Genomic DNA, 17,430 nt, shown 5'->3' with positions numbered 1-17,430 from the left:
AAACTGGATGACTTTATTGTTATTTTTCCCATTCATCTCCTGGTCGTATTCATTATAGAACCACACACCATCAGCACACCAACCACAGCCAAGGCCCAGTCCTAATCCCAGCTTCTCAGCGTGACCAGGTCAAGTGTAGCCTCCTCTGTTGTACCCAGACAGTAATTTGTGGCTGAGAGGGTATTAATTTTCAGGAATTATTTCATTTTCTTGCAACGTTAGAGGTTAATTAAATGCTGGCTAATTGCTACCAGTCATTGGAGAAATTTTGCTCCTGAGTCCATTCATGGTCTGAATGCACCAAAAGGAAGAAAGAAAGAATGGAGGAAAGAAAGAAGCCCTTTCATGACCACAGAAAATTGCAAAAGGATGTTTCTTCCAACCTGACATGACAAAATTGAATTCCAAGCTATTTAATGCATGCACGAAACACCATAAAGAAGCCCATCCCGAGCACTCCACCCACCACAACGGGACGCAGTTTCAAGACCATGAGCAGAGCAGCCAGCTCTGGGCTCCAGGCGTTCCGCTGGGAGTAATGACCCGACGGGGTTCTCACAGACAGGGCTGTTGCCAGCATTTCCAGTGGGACATACAGCTAAGGGAACACTGTGGTTATTATCAACATTAACGATGGTGACTTTGGGAATCCCCCAACCTGCTCTCTGGGCTCTGGGGCTGTGCCCACCAGGACAGCACGTCCCAGCCCGGCGTCCCCCCAGGGTGGCACCTGGGGAAAGGGGCACAGGGAGCTCGTTGGGGTGTCCTTAAAAGTGGGGTTTCATGGGTTACACCGTCACGAGGATCATGTCATGCAGCCTGACAAAACACCTCTGTACACGTGCCCGGCGGCGGGGCTCAGACCGGCGTGGTTCGTCTGTTGGCCGGGTTGTTGTGCAAAGACTCCTTAAACTCTTTGGGGATGGAGTTGTGGACCTGTAAAAAACCGTGGTCCCGCTCCGAGTTGAGCAGCGTCCCCATGGTGACCTTGGAGGGATCCCTGGAGAGGGTGAACATGGAAATGTCGGTGGAGGGGATGGTGCCGAAGCCCTTGCTGATGGGCGACATGTCCCGGGAGCGCGGCTCGGTGGAGCGTGAGCTGGACCGCCGGCGGAAGCGGTACCGGTAGGGGGGCAGGCGGGTGAATGCCGACCGCTTCAGCAGCTCTGAGTGGGACCTGGCACGGATCTGGCGGTGCTTCTCGATGTACATGTGCACGGCGATCACCCCCACCATCTCGGCGATGATGAAAGACAGCGCACCAAAGTAGAAGGACCAGCCGTAGGAGTAGCTCTTCTTGGAGTCGCTCTGCCCCGGGTCCCCCGCGTTGGCTGAGATGTAGACGATGATCCCGATGATGTTGCTGAGACCTGTGGGAGGAGGAGAGGGATGGGACCAGCAGCATCCCTACAGGGTCAGCCTCGGATCCCAGGGCTGAGAGCTGCACAGAGCAAAGTGACTCCGTCTCTCAGTCCCTGATGGAGCCCAAAGACTTTCTTTGGGTTTTGGGCAATTTCTGCACTGCCAGCAGAGCTTCAGGGCTGGGAAGCTGCTAATACATTTCTGTATTTACTTAATGAATCGATTATGTTTTTTTCTGTTGTTTTCTCATCTGCATCAGCGGCTTCTTCCAGCCAGGAGAGGGAGAGTAATTTGTCTCTTTGTGGGGAGAAGAAAAACACAGAATAGAGCAGTTCCTTGAGACAAAGACATTGTCGTAAGATAATCAGTGGGAGCGCTGGGGAGCTGTGCACAGAGAGGAGCAGCCCTGATGGTACTGCTCTGCAGGAAATCTGCAGCAGCCCCTCCACCTGCTGCCCAGAACTGCAGGCTTCACAGGGCTGAGGGCAGATCCCGCACAACCTGCCCTGTGTTGGACTCTCAGTGGCACTGTGTGGGTTTTCCCCCCTGCTTCTGGGACAGCTCCACAGCTGAGCCCCCTGTGCTGCTGGCCTTGGGGACCCAAACCTGCCCCCAGTTTCTGTGCTCCCCAGCAAGCCCAGAGCCCATCACCTGCTGAAACGAAGAAGATGCCGGCGCTGAGGATGACGTTGTGTTTGCTCTTGTAGAACTCGCTGGCTGCCACGCACAGCCCCCCAAAGAAGAGCAGGCCCACACTGAGGATGGGGAAGATGCTGGAGGCTCTGACAGCACCTGTGGCGTAAAGACAGGGCACAAGCTGAAGGACCCTAGGTTGGCACACAGGCTGCTGCTATGGCCCTATGGATATCAGATCTTAGGAGTTACTACTTAAAGAGGGGTCTTTTCTTTTCACCCTTTCAGAAGTTCAGCCTCCAAACTGACTGCAAAGAGCAATTAATGCAGCAAATCCCTCCCTGCTGCTAAAACAAAGGCACCTAAAATATGCTGTGCCTTGGTTTGGGCTCTCATGCCTCTCTTAGGGCCCATATTAAATGCACAGTAATACAGAGGAGACCCATTAAAATGCCATTCTGGGGGCTTTAAAATAGACTCTTTTTTTTTTGTTTTAACTGTGGGAGGGGGTGGGAGAAGAGCTTAAACGCTCATCTACTAAAATGGCAAACCAACTCCATTAGAGACATTCCTCCCTAGGCGGGTGAACAGCACAGCACTCCCTGCAGAGCTGCAGCACTGCTGGGGGGTCACTGTGCCTGAGGTGCCCTCTCAATGTGCCATGCAAACTTTCCAGCCTGACACAGGGTTGTTTGCTGACAAGTTGGGCATTGCACACTTGCATTCCCTGCTCAGTCAGGGTATGCCTTGTGTGTACTCACTTCCCCCAGCGGCTGTCAGTTTGCACCTTTGTGCCTCACATTTGAACAAAGGGCTCAGAAGGTGCTGGAGGGAATTGGCCTCATCCCAGCACCGGGAGTCCATACTGAGACCCTGGGGCTCTGGGCAGTGTGTGGGGCAGCAGACTCACGGAGGAGGTACTCAGCTGTGTCCTGCTCGTAGTCCGCATCCTCAGGAAAGTGGTCGATCTTCTTGCAGACTCCTCGGAAGGTTCCTGGGGAGACACAAGGTGGGGCCTTGAGATCTACACAGTTGCTGGGAGTGCCTGGGGCAGCTGATCCTCTGCACCTGGTGGCCTCCCAGTTCACACTTGGAAAAAAAGGCTCTTTTTCTTCTTTTTTTTTGGTTTTTCCCTCCCCTCCTGCCTCTGAAGCAAAACAAAAGCATTTCGCCTCTAAGTGTCTGCCTGTTTGCTTTGGCTCATTCCTTGCTGTGATTCAGAGCTCAGCTCTCTCCTGTGCCAAAGTGATGTGGTTGTGCCACAGAAGGGAGAAGCCAAGGATGAGCCCACTCCTGCAAGGTGATGCACAGCAGAGTGGCGCAGGAAGCGAGCAAGGGAAAAGAGCCTGCAGGACCCACAGAGCTGCTGTCTCCAAAGTGAGCAGCAAACATTAATGCAGGAGTGTGCACAGGTGTTGATAAATGTTGTTCCTGATGTTATGCATGGGAAAACTGAGGCATGGAGCATGTCTTCTCTGAAATGAAAGCTCAGGATGGGGCAGGAGGGATCCTGCAGCTGTCTCCATTTGGGTCCATTTGGCTCCAGCCTGAAGCGGCCAATGCTCACATGAAGTTTGACCCAGTGCAGGTCCTGGGGACCTCTCTTCTCCCATACGGATGCACCATGTACTCCTGGCCTACCCAAAGCCATCGCAAGTCATGCTGCTTCCTACCGTACCCCATCCCCATCAGATCCAGCTTTGGGCTTGGGGGAGCTGAGCATCATGACAGGCATCAATTAAAGCCTGGCAATGAAGCTCTGGAGGTGGCAAGCTGTCATTGGAGCAGAGACGCGGCATCAGAGGGAGAAGCGCCTGCTCCTGTTGCTTTGGGAACTGCGGGCACAGGGGAGGCTGAGAATGGGCAGCACCACTGGGGCAGGCAGCACTGGGCATGGCAAGGACAGCACATGTAGCACAGCCACCTCTTCCTCCTCCTTCCCAGCTCCTGGCTTCCTGCATCTCCTTCGCCCTGTGCCCATCAGCCATGCTCTGCCCCACACACTGCCCACTGTATTTCTCTCCTTCCTTCCCAGCTGTCACCCAGCTTTGGGACCACACCAAATGCCAGCACCCTGACACCAGGTCCCACCATGACATATCCCTACTCTCAACCAGGGATGGGTTAGCTGGTGGAAGAGCCAAGGTTCCAGCACAGTTCTGTCTCTCTAAGTGCCTCGACAGCAGTGAAGCTCCAGCCCTGCTCTGCCCGTGCAGCTCTGCCTTCTCCAGTGCAACCCAACAACACAGCTCCATCAGGAGCGAAGCACTGAGCAGCACCAGAACGCACACAGCTGTGCTGCATCGATTCCCCTCCCCAGCTGAAGTTGCAACCTCTCTGCTTCAGTGCTTTCTGACCCACCAAAACACTTCTTTTGCAACAGAGAGTGACTTAAAAAAATAATCAAGAAAAGCAAACATATAACACACACACAAAAAAGTGACTTTTCCAGTGCTGGCACAGAGCCTTTTCTCAGCTGCAGGACTGAGCACCAGTTCCTGCCTGCTGCCCATGCTTAGGGGCAGCACTTCAGGGCCCCCACACCCCTCAGCCCCAGCTCTGAGCCCCATCCTTTGGGGCATGGCACCGCACGCCCCACGCTGCCGCCCCACCGCATCTATTTCACGCGCTGACATTTATGTCGGATCCTTTACTCCATTCTGTTCATTAACTGATGACTGTTACCATGGTGACTGTTTAGTCACCCGACACACCAAAAATGTCCCAAACTCCAAACAAATACAACGCTGAGTGCCCCCAACTCCCATCTCTCCTCGGGAGGAGCCGCCCTCATGCCGCTGCTCGCTCCGTGTCCCTTCATTCTGCCCTGCAGGACAGCACTGCGGTGCGACAGAACCCGACCATGGGCTGTGAAAAGCCTCTGTCCACTGACTTGCTCTCATGGCAGCCCTGCCTGTAAGGAACAGCAAACCTGGAAGAGATGAACTCACAGAACGCATTTTGCATTCAGCATTTTGGACTGCATTCCCTCCACCCTGTGCTCCAGGCAATTCCTCAGCCCCCTTCACCCCCCAGACTGCAGCCCCCCACTGCACATAACCCTCATGCTGTCCTCTGCTCCCCCTGCTCCAGGGGCGATGTTTCCTTTCAGCCTTCTGCTGCTGCTGGTTTAGTTCATTTGTATTTCGATGTAGGCACTCTCTGCGCTGCATTTATCAGAGAATGCAAAGGCAATTAATTGATTTTATCTCAGGTCCGTTTCCCCTCACAGCCCTTTCCCCAGAGAGGGCCACGGGAGGGGGCTGGGAAAAAGCACTGTTCTCACAGTGCCAGCAGTGTTAACAGTCAGGGACACAGACCCTCACCTGAGCAGCCAGAAGAGCAAAGAGCTCCGGTTCTGGTTTTAACACCTCATTATTTTTCATCCAGTGGAACAGCTTCCAGAGATCGCTGCAGCTGCTCAGTGTGCAAAGCACAACTTGGGCTTGGGAAGATGAGCTAACACTGCTCTTCAGTGAGAACAGAGCTCCCACCAGCCTTTCCCTTAGTGGGCTCAGCCCAGTGGAAGCCACAGTCCGGCTGCCAGGTCAGGCCCAGCACTTGGCTCTGCCTGGGGAGTTCAGCTACAGACAGCCCATCCGGCTGAACCTGCATGGCATAGGGACAAGGCCGTGGTGCCCTGAGCCCTCTGGCATTCACCACCCACAGGAGAACAGAGCCTGGAGCTCAGCTGCAGCACTCTGTGCTGTGTGCCTGCAGCACACCTCGGAGGTGCTCAGGCACCCAGCTCCCAGCAAGACTTTCCCAGGAAAAAATATCTCCCAGGAATCCAAACTCCAGAGCTCTCTCTCTTTTTTTTCTTTTTTTTACCTCCCGCCCACCACCCAGATGCCTGCAGAGTTGGAAGGATTCATTTTCTCCTTCCCTTCCCCAGTTTCACGTGGTGCCACCGGGCTGAGAACTGCCTGCCCGAGTTCTGCACCCTGTGCACTCGATGCAAAGCGAAGAGGACACAGCAGGTTTAGGGCTGGTGTTTTCTCATTCTGAAACAGGCTTTGTGGTCCTTCAGACTGCAGCCTGCCACCTTCTCACAAGGCATCTGCTTGCACGAACCCTGCTGGCGAGCTGCTGAACTAAGATTAGTGTGTGCAACGGTTGGGAAAAGCCCTGTGCTCCACACTGCTGTGCTGAGATGGGTTCCCTGCAGCTTGGCACACTGCTTCCCCAGCATCACGGCCCTCCTGAGCATCCCTGCTCCCCGCAGTGGCCCAGTGCCAGGTCCCCAGCAGGGCAATGGCATGGGATGTGGCTCCCCCTCCTTCACACCCTCTCCCCCTCTCTGGTGGTGGTTGGTGTCTCAGCTGTCACCTACACAGATATGTATTTTCTGAAGGTTTTTTTTTTTTTTCTTACCCTTAAAAAAAAAAAAAAAAAGTGGAAAATCCCCAAGTCAAACTAACGGAGTGCAACTGCAAGAAGGTGGCAGAGGCAGCAGCGTGGTTGCGGAGCTGGATGGGCAGATGCTGGCTCAGACAGGAGCTTGAATGTGGGCAACAAAACACAGGGACAGCCCCGTGCCCAGCGATGATCCCACAGCTCAGGGCTGGGCAGTGCCTGGGGGGATCTGGGTGTCCCCTTGGGCATAGCCAGGCTCTGTATCACGGCTGCTGAGAGATGCTGCTGCTGCAGGCAGTGCCAGTGCCCGAGTGTCACAGACTTTATTCCCTCAGCATTGCTAAAAGGGAGAAAAAAAAAAAAGGAAAAAAAAAAATCTACATTTTGACAGTGACTCATCATTTCCCATTCTGGAATCTGTGGGGTTGCTACAACCTACACAAGGCAGTTTAGAAAAGCAAAACAATTCTGAATAATAGAGGAGGAAAAAAGTTTGAAAAGGATGGATAATTTCTGGCACTCTTTGAGGGCTCAGCTTTGGTGTTCTCACGATAGAAGCAATCAGGTAATGCACCAGAGCTGCCTCCAGGCCACCCCCCAAGTTTCCTTCTCCATCACTGGAGCTTGTTAGGGACCAGAGAGGCCCTACAATGACATCTACCCTCCCCCCCACCAGCCCAATCCTGCAGTGGAGTGGGATGAGGACCATGGGTAGGAGCAGGAACATGAAGACTCCTTCTGGCGAGGGAGAGGGTGAATTCAGCCACCTCCCATGAGGCACATGGCAGCCACTACTGGGCTGGGGCAGCTCTGTGGCATTTTGTAGGAGAACATTTCTTGTTTCAACGGCATTGATTTTTATTGTAAAAAGTAATTGACATTCCTATGATAGCAAAGTGAGGGCTGGAGCAGCCAGAATCCATGTAAATAAGCCATGAGATGGAAAGTAATGAGCTTCGCTGATTGAGTTTATCCTTTTAAATTAATACAACTGTAGGAATTTGAAAAAATCACCAGCTCAGAGATGATGACAGAGAGAGGCAGGCGGGAGCCGGGGCTGAGCGCTCCTGCAGCGCGCACACACACACATGGACAGGATCTGAGCCCATGTCCCCCCGTGGGGCTCCTCCCCACCATTTCTGCTGCCTTCTGCCAGCTTTCCACCCAACCTGTTGCAACTCGCACCCTTTTCTTCTCTCTTATTTCTGCACAACCTCTGTGTTTCTGGGATGCCTTTTTCTCTCCTTTACTCTTTGCCCTCTGCACGTCCCCGCAGCACAGCGGCTCTGGAGCTGTCTTCAGTGGGAGCCACGAGGTTCAGGGGCACAGGGGCACTGTGTCACAGCCCCAGCTGGAGCTGCCCCCGGCCCCGCAGCCTGTAAGCCTGCAGCAGAGTGGGGAGGAGGAGGCAGGGTGCAGTGGAGCACCACATCAAGGTGAGGAGAGGGGGGAGTGTGTCAGGGAGCAACGGGCAGAGCGGTAATTGCCTGCACATCATGGCTGTGAGCTGGGGTAACACACCAGAGGGCTAGGACCAGCTCATTTGTGGGAGTCCATCTGACTCACGCAGCATCTCTGAACCCTACGGGGCGATTCACACGACTAGAATGCTAAAATCGGTGGTAAAATCCATCCAGAGAGGATGAGGTGGGAAAAACAAGTGTCAGGAGTGCACAGACCTCCTAGGGATCCTCCGTGTGAAAATCAGAGGAGTTTAACCAGATGTTTAACCAGAGATAACACAGAGAGGGGGTAGGAGACGCTGTGCTCTGTGCCTGCTGCAGCCCCGGAGCTGCACCAAAGGACATCATAGCAAAGGCTGCTGAAGTGCCTGTTTATAACAAGTAGGAGAGGAGGCTGCATGACGATGGAAGCGGGAGGTTTCACTCTGCCCGTATTAAAGTGTCCAGCGAATTCCCCAAAACCCTTAAATGCCAATTTCATAGCTCTGAAGCACGGCCCCTCGCTCAGGCAGCGCTCCTTTGGGCTCTGCGCCGACAGCTGAAGGGAAATGGATCAAGACATTAAGAAATGCGGCTCAGGTCCTGGCGATCAAGGCTTGATTACAGTTCCTATGGGCAAACAGAGCGAAGTTCAGGCGCTATCGTTTATTTGCAGAGTTCTACCGGCCAGTTCACAGGAAAAAAAACAATTATGAGCCCAAGCACTTAGAACGGACTTCAGCATAAAAGCACAGCTGTGAATAGAGGATGACTTAAGAGTGTTTTACCCCCAAATTTCACAATTGAGACGCGAGCTTGCATCACTCGGAAAGCCGCCCGGTCAGTATGCAAACAGCCACGAAAACAAAAGCGCACCCAACAAAAGGGAGAGAGGGGATCCGCATTTAAATCAGCAGCTCGGAACTGCGGAGCGCTGAGGGGACATCGAGAAAGAGCACAGAAACCATCACGACGTCGTTCCCCGACGCGGGGCACACGGGTGAGCAGGGACCCGGCGCAGGAGGGCTGTGCAGGAGGGAAGGAGGCACCAAAAGAGCTCCACCTCTTTCTGAGAGCTACGAGAGGTAAATCGCTCCTCAGAGGAGTCAAGCAGTGCAGAACATCAAGGCTAAAAATATGTAAATCGCCACGGAAAGCACTGCCAGAGCTTCAGCGAGGCCAGGAAGATGCCAAAAGGCAATTTAGAATTTCTGAGCTCGCTGCATGAGGCATTAAAAAGGTCACTATTTCTGAAAGAGGGATCTTTACAAATAAACACATTTGCTCAGGACTCGGTGAGTCATGCTGGAGCGGAGCACAGAGCATTTCCAACCTAATGCTTCTGACAGGCCACGAGCGGGGTGATCTTTTCATGTTTACAGTTCATCGATAGTTTTTACAGCCGCACAGTCAATCTCTGAAGCACATTTAGCCCGGGAGGAGGCTCGGCAGGCTGTTTTCCTTGCAAAAGTGATATTAAATTTCCTTTTTCTTTCTCACGTAGCACTGATTCGAAGCTAAGTACTTCAGCTTCAGATATGGGATTGCCACTTAAACACTCCCTTTTTTTAAAAATTATTATTATACTCCTTCTCACATCCCCTAACAACAGAAGCATTCCAAGGTTTCAGCCGAAGTGCTGAAAGCAGACATATCCATACAACTCTGCTTGGTGCAGAGGGCTGCAGCCCCAGGGGGGGATGAGCAGTGCTTGGTGAGCAGCACTGCAGCTTCACTCCCCGTTTATTGGGAGCATCCTACAGGCTGAGCTCAATCTCCTCACTTACAGTTTGAAACCATTTCCCCTCATCTTATCCCAACAGATCCTGCTACAGATTCTCCCCTTCTTTCTAACAGCCCTCCTTTAGTTGCTGAAAGGACACTGAAAGGTGGAAGACTTGAGTCTTGATTCTTCCCTTGCCTAAGAGATCTCACACTGAGCAAGCACCCGGGGCACAGCACCCCCTGAATCTCTGTGTGCTGGCAGCAATGATGCAACCACCACTGCTGCATCAGAGCCCGGACAGCTGCCAGAGGTAGGGTTACAGCAGCTTGGTGGCACGGGGTGCTCTGGGCTCCCTGCTCACCTTAAGGCAGTGCTGGCACCGGGGGGCTGTGCAGGCCATGAGGACATGGCAAAGGTCCCTTAGCACAAGTGAAAATCAGGAACACTTCAATAACAGTACTGGCAACCTTCAGGGGGTGGGGGGTTCTTCCCCCTTCCTTTACATTTTCAGCATGAACAAAAAGTACAGCAGTGGGACAGTTACCAAACAAACTGCAAGAGTGAGCATCCGCCAGGCACGAGCACAAATGTCACCCTCACACGCCTTTTGTTCGCACTGTGCTCAGGCTGAATCACGCACTGCTCCTTCCCGCACCGCCCTGAGCTGCTGCCCCATTCATGCCCCAGTGCTCCGCATGGGACACAAAGTGCTCGATGCCAAGTGATGCATGATGCCCTCCCACTGCTGGGCTGCAGCCCCCGCCCCTGCCTGCTGCTTGCCTGCCTGCTCCCTGCCTTGCCCTGCCCACCTGGCGGCCTGACCCCACTCTCTGTGTGATCAAACACAGCTCCCCATCACCTCACGTGGGGATGACGGCAGCCCGACAGTGCTGGGTTTTGTCCACGGGTTGTGGTGTCAGGAGATAAGGAGCACGCAGTATCTGAGAACAGCATCATGCAGCATTACCTGCTCAGCAGCCATAATAATTCTTCCTGCCTCTCTGTACGATGACTGCGAACAAACCCTGATATTTTCAAGCCTGTCAAATGCAGTCAGCCAGTGCGCGAGTGAATTCTGCAGGGGTTAGGGAGGCAAGCACAACCCAGCTGTCATCACACACATTCCAGCAGGGAGCAAAGCCCTGTTGCAATGACAGTCCACCCCCAGGAGCTCCTTTTGGTGCTGAGCACGGGACAGTGCAGCTCCAGCACAAGCACTGCTGGAAGGACCCTGCAGCTCTACCATTAATGCTCCTGGTGGCCACAGCCAGGTGTGCAGCCCAATGAAAATGCAGCAGCCTGGGATATGCACCCGTTAGCCATCAGGGCACCTGGTCACCGCAGTCCTGCAGCATTTGTTCCAATTAGTTCTCCTCACACAACTGCTGCACCACTTCTCCTTCTGCCCCCAGCAGGTCTGCAGCCATCGCCCAGTAATTCTGCTGAGAAAATGTGTAGGCACAGTGTGCCTCTGCTTCAGGAAATGACCGTAAGGAGTATTTCTGTACCATCCATCTCTAATACAACCAGTCCAAAGGATGTTGGACAGCATGAAGCATGGAATATTCCCTACTTTGAACTTATTTTGAAAAACACTCCTCTATATCAGATAGTGGGTAGGGAACATAATCATCTAATAAGGAGATGCACAAAGCACCCGAGCCACCAAGACTGGGCTCGCCCCATGAGCAGTGCTTGTGAGGCAATGCCGGAATGTCTCCTCTGCAGAACTCCAGTATGCACAAGCATGGAGCGAGGACAGCAGCTGTCACCCCAGCACTGTCACTCCTTACCACAGCTGGTGTCTTCTAAATCAAAGGAGCACCTTGGGATGCTCACTGCTGTGCTCCCTGGAGCGAGCCGTGCCTCATTACAGCTGGAGGACTGCACAGCACGATGTGCTCCCCGGGGTGCTCATCCTTCAACAAGCAGCCACAACACCACGTGCAGCACCAGGCAGAGCAGAGCCCCGAGGAGGGAAAGTGGGAACCTGCAGCCCAGCACCAAGCCCCAAGCCAAAATGCAGCCAAGCACAGCTGCAAGGAGTTCTCTTCCATGGGATTTCAGCACAGTTACAGAATTTTGAGAGCAATTTTGATCTTCCTAAGAAAAGATGTCAGTGTCTATTTACAAAGTACACCTCGTGTTTATTAAAAATCCATGGTGAGATCCATGTGAATAGTGCCAGAAGCACCGAGCCAGGTGCCCATCACGGCTGTGTCACCTCACCTCATCCCAAGCAGCGTGGGCACTGCAGAGGGCTGTGGCTGTGTCAGAGGGACTGCACCCCACTGAGCAGAGCTGAGGGGCTGTGTGTCCCCCTTAGGACCAACACCAGTGAACTCACCCAGACCTGCTTCCAGCTGCAAATTATGAAAGGCAGAGAGCTCGTGGGAAGAGAAGCGATTCACCAGCAGCCATGTAACCCTGCACTGCGCAGCAACGCTGCTCTCCTGCTGCCTGGCCAGTGCACAGACACCGGGCACAGAGACCTGGCACCATCATGGTGGCTGCCCCAACGCTTGGGCTGGCTGCCTCTGTGAGCCATCACCAGTTATTTACAGCCGTAATGGAGACAGTGACCTTGCATGGAAAAAAACAACACTTTGAGCCTCATTCAGATTCAGCCTTCCACCTCTATTAAACAGGAGCTGCTCTCGAGATGACAGACTCTGCACCACGCCTATGCAGCAATAAAACGCCTGCTCCCGAGCTGCTCGCAGCATACATTCACTCCTCACGTGCTGCTCACAGCAATGTGGGAGCTGGCTCCCCACGCTGCCCCAGACGATGGGAGCAGTGTGCTGACAGCTGCTGCACATCCCACGAGGTGAGTGCTGTGCCCGCTGCTCCACACACCCATCTCAGAGCAGAGCTGGGGCACGAGTAGAGTGGGATCCTCCGATGGCAGCAGGATATGCTGTGGCCCAGCTCTGGCCTAGAAAGGCTCCTATGGCTCTTGGTACAGAAAGAGGGGTGTGGAGCAGGCCAGGGGTCTGGCAGTCCGATTGCCATCTCCATTGGAGGAGCATAATGAATGCGTATGCAATATAACCTTCAACAAGATGAAGGGTAGGTGTGCCCAAGTCAGAGGTCTGACCTGAGTCCCATGCTCAGCAGTTTTGCCTAGCCCATCTCTGCCCCCAGCACTAGGCGCAAGCCCTGCCCATCCCCACATACCTTTTTCCTGGGGGCAGGAAGGATGGGGTTAAACCTGCAGAGTGTAAACTGCATCAGGGCATGGGCAACGTGCCCTCCTCACCCTCCTCCATTGCTGCCATTTGAGGTGCCTCTGTATCTAATTCCTGTTGCACTATTGCCTCTCCCTGCATGGGGGCAGAAGCCTTTGCTCCACTCACCCCCAGCGCAGATAGTGCAGCCGAGTGGGGTTGTGAGCACCACGGAGAGGTGTTAAATGGCAGCCAGAGTGTTGCTGAGAGCCCATCACAGATGGCATCCAGACAGAAGAACAGGATGAGCGGCTCCTTAAATACCTGCTGGTAATGAATAGCACAAAAATGTGCTCCATCATGGCTGATTGCAATCTCACGGACATTTGCTTGGCGCTTTTAAAAATTAAAGATAATAACTTTCTAACAGAAACAATATTGCTGTCACCTTGGGGAAATTCTCTGTTTGGCCTCCCTCAGAGGGCTGTGAGGCTCCAGGAGCTGGTGGCTGGCCAGCAGCAGCTGCTAACTGCCCACGGCCGCCTTCAGTGTGAGCAGCTCTGCTCTGCAGAGTCCAGAGGAGCTGTGGGCACAGCCAGGGGGAGAGGAGAGTGCAGAGCCACCCCTACAGGTGGAGAACCATGGCAGGAGTTCCCTGCACCCTGCTTGATACTGCTGAGAAAGGGACTCAAAATTGCAACTAAAAGAGTCCAAAACTGGGACTCCTGCTAATGGAAACAGCAGTTATCACATGCACATGGCCAAACATACGAGCTAACGGGGTAGGTTAAAATAAACCTGCATGGTTGAGTAATACAAGGAGAAATTCTTCAGTTGTGCCGAAAGAAAGGAGCTCCCCACCACTGCTGGGAGACAGCAGTACAGCTGTCAGTCACGAGCAGAAGTGACACCCAACGATTTCTGCACCAGGTATTGCTCTTCTGGGAGACAAGCAGCTCTGTCTCCACAGGGATCCACAGGGATCAGGGAGGATGCTGAACAGCTGCTCTTAAATGTGCACGTGGAACTGGTGGGGCTGAAGGACTCCATCCCGGTAGCACTGGGAGGACAGGCTAAGGAGTTTTCTGAAGGTCTAAAAGGAATTTTCATTCATCTTGGCAATCTGGTGAGTTTCTGGAGGACAACAGCTGGCTTTATGGTTAATCTGCCCCTACAGATCCCCACAGGCAATGGCTGTGTGGGGGCATGTGGCACCAGTGCTGTGGGAACAACCCTGTGGGGAGCAGAGCTGCATTGCTCCCATGCAGTATGGGCTGGGCTGCAATGGAGGGCATTAACGTAACGTACTCAGAGCTCCACAGGCTGTTTGATTTAGCTGTCCTGAAGAAGTAGAAGAGTGGTATTGCGCTTTATTAACCAGATTGTAGAGATTGTGAATTGCCTTCCAATGAGATGTTTCTATGTGGGACCTGCTGCTGAAACAGCATTGGGCTACAACTGTGTCTTTGTGGAAAATATTAACGATATTATGAATTAACTGTGGATAAAAGGTGTAAATGGCAGGGAAAAGTCCAACTGCAATAGTCAGGAATGATGGAGGAGGGTCGGCTGCTGGGAACAGGTGCAGAGGTGGGCTCAGTTACCCACAGCCATTCTGCAGAGGCATGGCCAAGGCTTTGCCTTCAGGAGCTGCAGTTGCCATGCTGGATATGACAGCAAAGAAGTGGTGTGGGAAGGTGGTGAGCAGTCACCAGGGAGGTGCCCCGCAGAAGAAAACTGGTCAGAATTAGAGTGCAAGAGGTAAAGCAGGAGCCCCATGAGGTGACATATTGGAGAAGAGACTGAGTTTGCTTATTCCCAGCTGCAAAGGGGTTGGGATTGAGAACAGCAGGGGCAGAGGGGCAGAGATGTGGGAGCAGTGAGTGGGCCCTGGCTGAAGGTGAAGGCAGTTCTGGGAATTGCTTGGGGCAGGCAGGTCCCAGTCCTCCCTCTGCTGCTCACTGACAGCATCCAAAAGAGTGATTTTTACTCTTAGCCAAACTCCCCTAAGAAGATGAACAACACCTAAGAAAAGTTCTGAGTTCAGTGGGGATAAATGGGCTCTGTCATGCATTGTGGCCCTGCTGCTACCGTGGGATGTGAGAATTGGTCCAGGCAAGAGGGACACCGTGTCCCCTGCATCCATCCAAGCCCAGGACAAGAAGTCAGCAGGGCACATGGGGCAAAGACACGTCCTGGCAGGACAGATGAAGAAAGCAGGATGGACAGACAGATGGGGCCAGTGGGGCATCAGAGCATTTGCTAAGTAGGCGCTAAGGAGCAGTCAGGGTGCTCCCGAAGCACCAAGCACTTCGTTCCCTGTTCCCAGAGGAGGAAGGGGCAGCCCCACTTCCAGCACGGCACTCCCCACCCCTACCATCCTCCCTCCTCTGCCTCCCGATGCCGGGGAGCCGGCCCCAACCTGCAGCGTGCAACTCAGACACTGCAACGTACAGCACGGCAAAGGCTGTGCCAGCACAGCAACGGTGAGCACTGCCCGGGTTCTCGCTGTCGAGGCAGCCGCTAATTTGTGTTTGTGGGTGTCTCACACAGCTCTGCTGCTGCGGCTTCATTCAAGATTTATCCTCTCCTGCCATGGGCTCAGCGCAGCCACGTGACGCAGCTCCCACGCAGGGCTGCGTGCTGCTGCTGTGGGCTCACAGAGCGCTGCGATGCCGCGCACCCGGCGCCGCTTCGGTCATTTCAATAATCCGCTGCACGCACGCAGGCAGGCGAGGAGCGGAGCAACGCTTAATTCCTCTGTCGCAGCGCACGCTAAACCCCTGTCAGCAGCAGAAATCTTCAGGCCCAGGCGCACCCCAATGCACAGAGCTCTGCTTGGTGCTGAGTGCTCCCAGCACCCCACGGCCAGGTTCACCACGGGGAGAGGTTCACAATATGCAACAGTCCTTATTCTGTAAGCTAGATGTGATGAATGCACAGAAGCAGCAGAATGATGAGGCCCCGCCAGGAGGAGGGGCTGCCTTGCCCCTCTGCCCCCTTTCCGTCGAGTTCCTCTCCCTAATGCAGGAATGGTCCTGAGCAGAACATGGCACGTGGTGTTCCTGCACCCAGCACCAACATGTCCCCCAGCACCAGGGCACCTGGGCTCCACATGCTGCCCCAACACAAGGTGGGGTGGGGTGGGACCCCCAGTTGGGACCTCCCTACTCAAATCTCAGCTCGGTGTCCCCTGCCCTCCTGTGCCACGCTCAGGGCGAGGACCCGTGATTCAGCGCTGAGCCCTTTCCTGAATGTGCTGTGCCCAAGAGACCAGGGTTGCACCGGCTCCTTCCAAAGCAGTGATTTATGGCAGTGAGGGAAACATAAAACATTCACTGAAGAAAACCACAGCCAGCAAAAATAAGAATTTTAGAAATTACTCATGCTTTCAGTGATCCCATCTCTCACAGCCCTGTCTGCTGCCTCCTCTGCTCCCTCAGCCTGAGAGGGGAGACAGATTATTGTCAATTACTTATTATGGAATTAGAGCATGATCCAAACCCTCCTTGAATCAATAGGAGAGCTTCAACTGCCTACAGTGGGCCTAGGGCCGAGCACAGGAGCACGCAGGGTATTCCTGCAGCCGTGGCTGTGACTCACCGAGAACTTTCTGAGGCAGTGGGCGCAGCTCGGTGCTGTGCTCGCTTGCCCCCATGTCAGCAGATCCTCTCCTGGGGTGGGGGGAGCTCTGCACCCCCAGGGCCGCAGAATGGAGTGCAGCCCATTAGCACGCAGGGCACCAGATGCTGCTGTTCATTTTAAAAGTTAGGGTGATCCCATCGGCCATTTTTTGCTGCACAGGTGCCAGCACCTGGACTCCACTCAGGCTCACGTTTGAGCGCTGCCTGTTGGTGCTCACACAAATCTCAGCCAGGAACTTCGGACTGACGGCACACCCGGAGCAGCGGGCAGAGCTGCGGAACAACAGAGGGTGCTGCCGCTGCAAGGGCAGAGCCGTGAGGGCAGACGGGGGGGCAGCCTTGGGGCGCGGTCCCCGAGGGACGCAGGGCCGAGCAGCGGCGGGGCAGCAGCAGGACTCCGTGCCGCTCGGCGGCGTAGGGCCGGCCCCGCTGCCGGGGGGCTGCCGCGGGCTCAGCGCGTTACCCTCGGCGCGAACACGGTGCCCGCAGAGCCCCCGCCGGGAGCGGCTCAGAGATGCGCTCACCGCTCGATTCCCGTTAAAGCAGCCCCAGGGCCCGGAGAGAGAGAAGAACCTGTGGCCGCCCAGCCCCGGCCCCGCCGCACGGCGCCGCCGCTCGGGGTACGCACCGCGGCCGCCCGCAGCCGGCACCGCTTCCCGACACGGGGGGAACCCCCCCGGCACCCCGCGTTCCTCGCGCGGGAGCCGCCCGCAAAGTTTCCCCCGCCCGCAGCGCGGCACCGCCGTGCGCATCGTCTCCGGGCGGGGGTCCGGACGTGGGGCGGGGGTCCGGGGCATCCCTGCCCTCCCCCGAGCTTCTTGGGCCGGGCCTCGGCGGGCGGCCGGGGGCGGTCGGTACCTTCCAGGCAGCACGTCCTCCAGAGCCCCGAGTGGGTCATCACCTCCTCGTTCTTGCGGCTCGTGTCGTTGTCGCCGCCGGACTTAGTCCTGCACACGCCGCGCGAGTAGAGCCAGTAGTCGGTGCCCACGGCGATGGTCATCAGGCTGAAGGCTGCGAAGGCTCCCACCGTGGTGATGAGCATCTGGACGCCTCTGTCACACATCCTCATGCTGCTTCATCCTACGGCGGCGGCTCGC

At 54.8% G+C, this 17,430-nt stretch overlaps 1 protein-coding gene across 1 annotated transcript; it reads right to left on the bottom strand.

Moving 5' to 3' along the window:
• CACNG3 (calcium voltage-gated channel auxiliary subunit gamma 3) lies at positions 1–17,402 on the bottom strand. The gene is made up of 4 exons (XM_042864549.1): positions 17,192–17,402; positions 2,906–2,989; positions 2,014–2,154; positions 1–1,370 (listed from the first exon to the last, which is right to left on the bottom strand). Exons 1-4 carry the CDS (start codon positions 17,400–17,402, stop codon positions 859–861), a joined length of 948 nt encoding a protein of 315 aa, XP_042720483.1. The 3' UTR covers positions 1–858.
• Positions 17,403–17,430: the final 28 nt, after the last annotated feature.

This window comes from Lagopus leucura, unplaced genomic scaffold (assembly GCF_019238085.1).
Source record: "Lagopus leucura isolate 7727_CA_CO unplaced genomic scaffold, USGS_WTPT01 Super-Scaffold_760, whole genome shotgun sequence".
Taxonomy (NCBI): Eukaryota; Metazoa; Chordata; class Aves; order Galliformes; family Phasianidae; genus Lagopus; species Lagopus leucura.
The sequence above is the reverse complement of the archived record's forward strand: the minus strand, read 5'-3'. Positions and strand labels throughout refer to the sequence as shown.

Coding starts and splice junctions, on each gene's coding strand:
- CACNG3 (XM_042864549.1), bottom strand. CDS start 17,402: ATGAGGATGTGTGACAGAGGCGTCCAGATGCTCATCACCACGGTGGGA. Junction 2,155..2,905: donor CACAGCTGAGTACCTCCTCC/GTGAGTCTGCTG, acceptor TTTACGCCACAG/GTGCTGTCAGAGCCTCCAGC. Junction 1,371..2,013: donor CATCTTCTTCGTTTCAGCAG/GTGATGGGCTCT, acceptor CTCCTCCCACAG/GTCTCAGCAACATCATCGGG.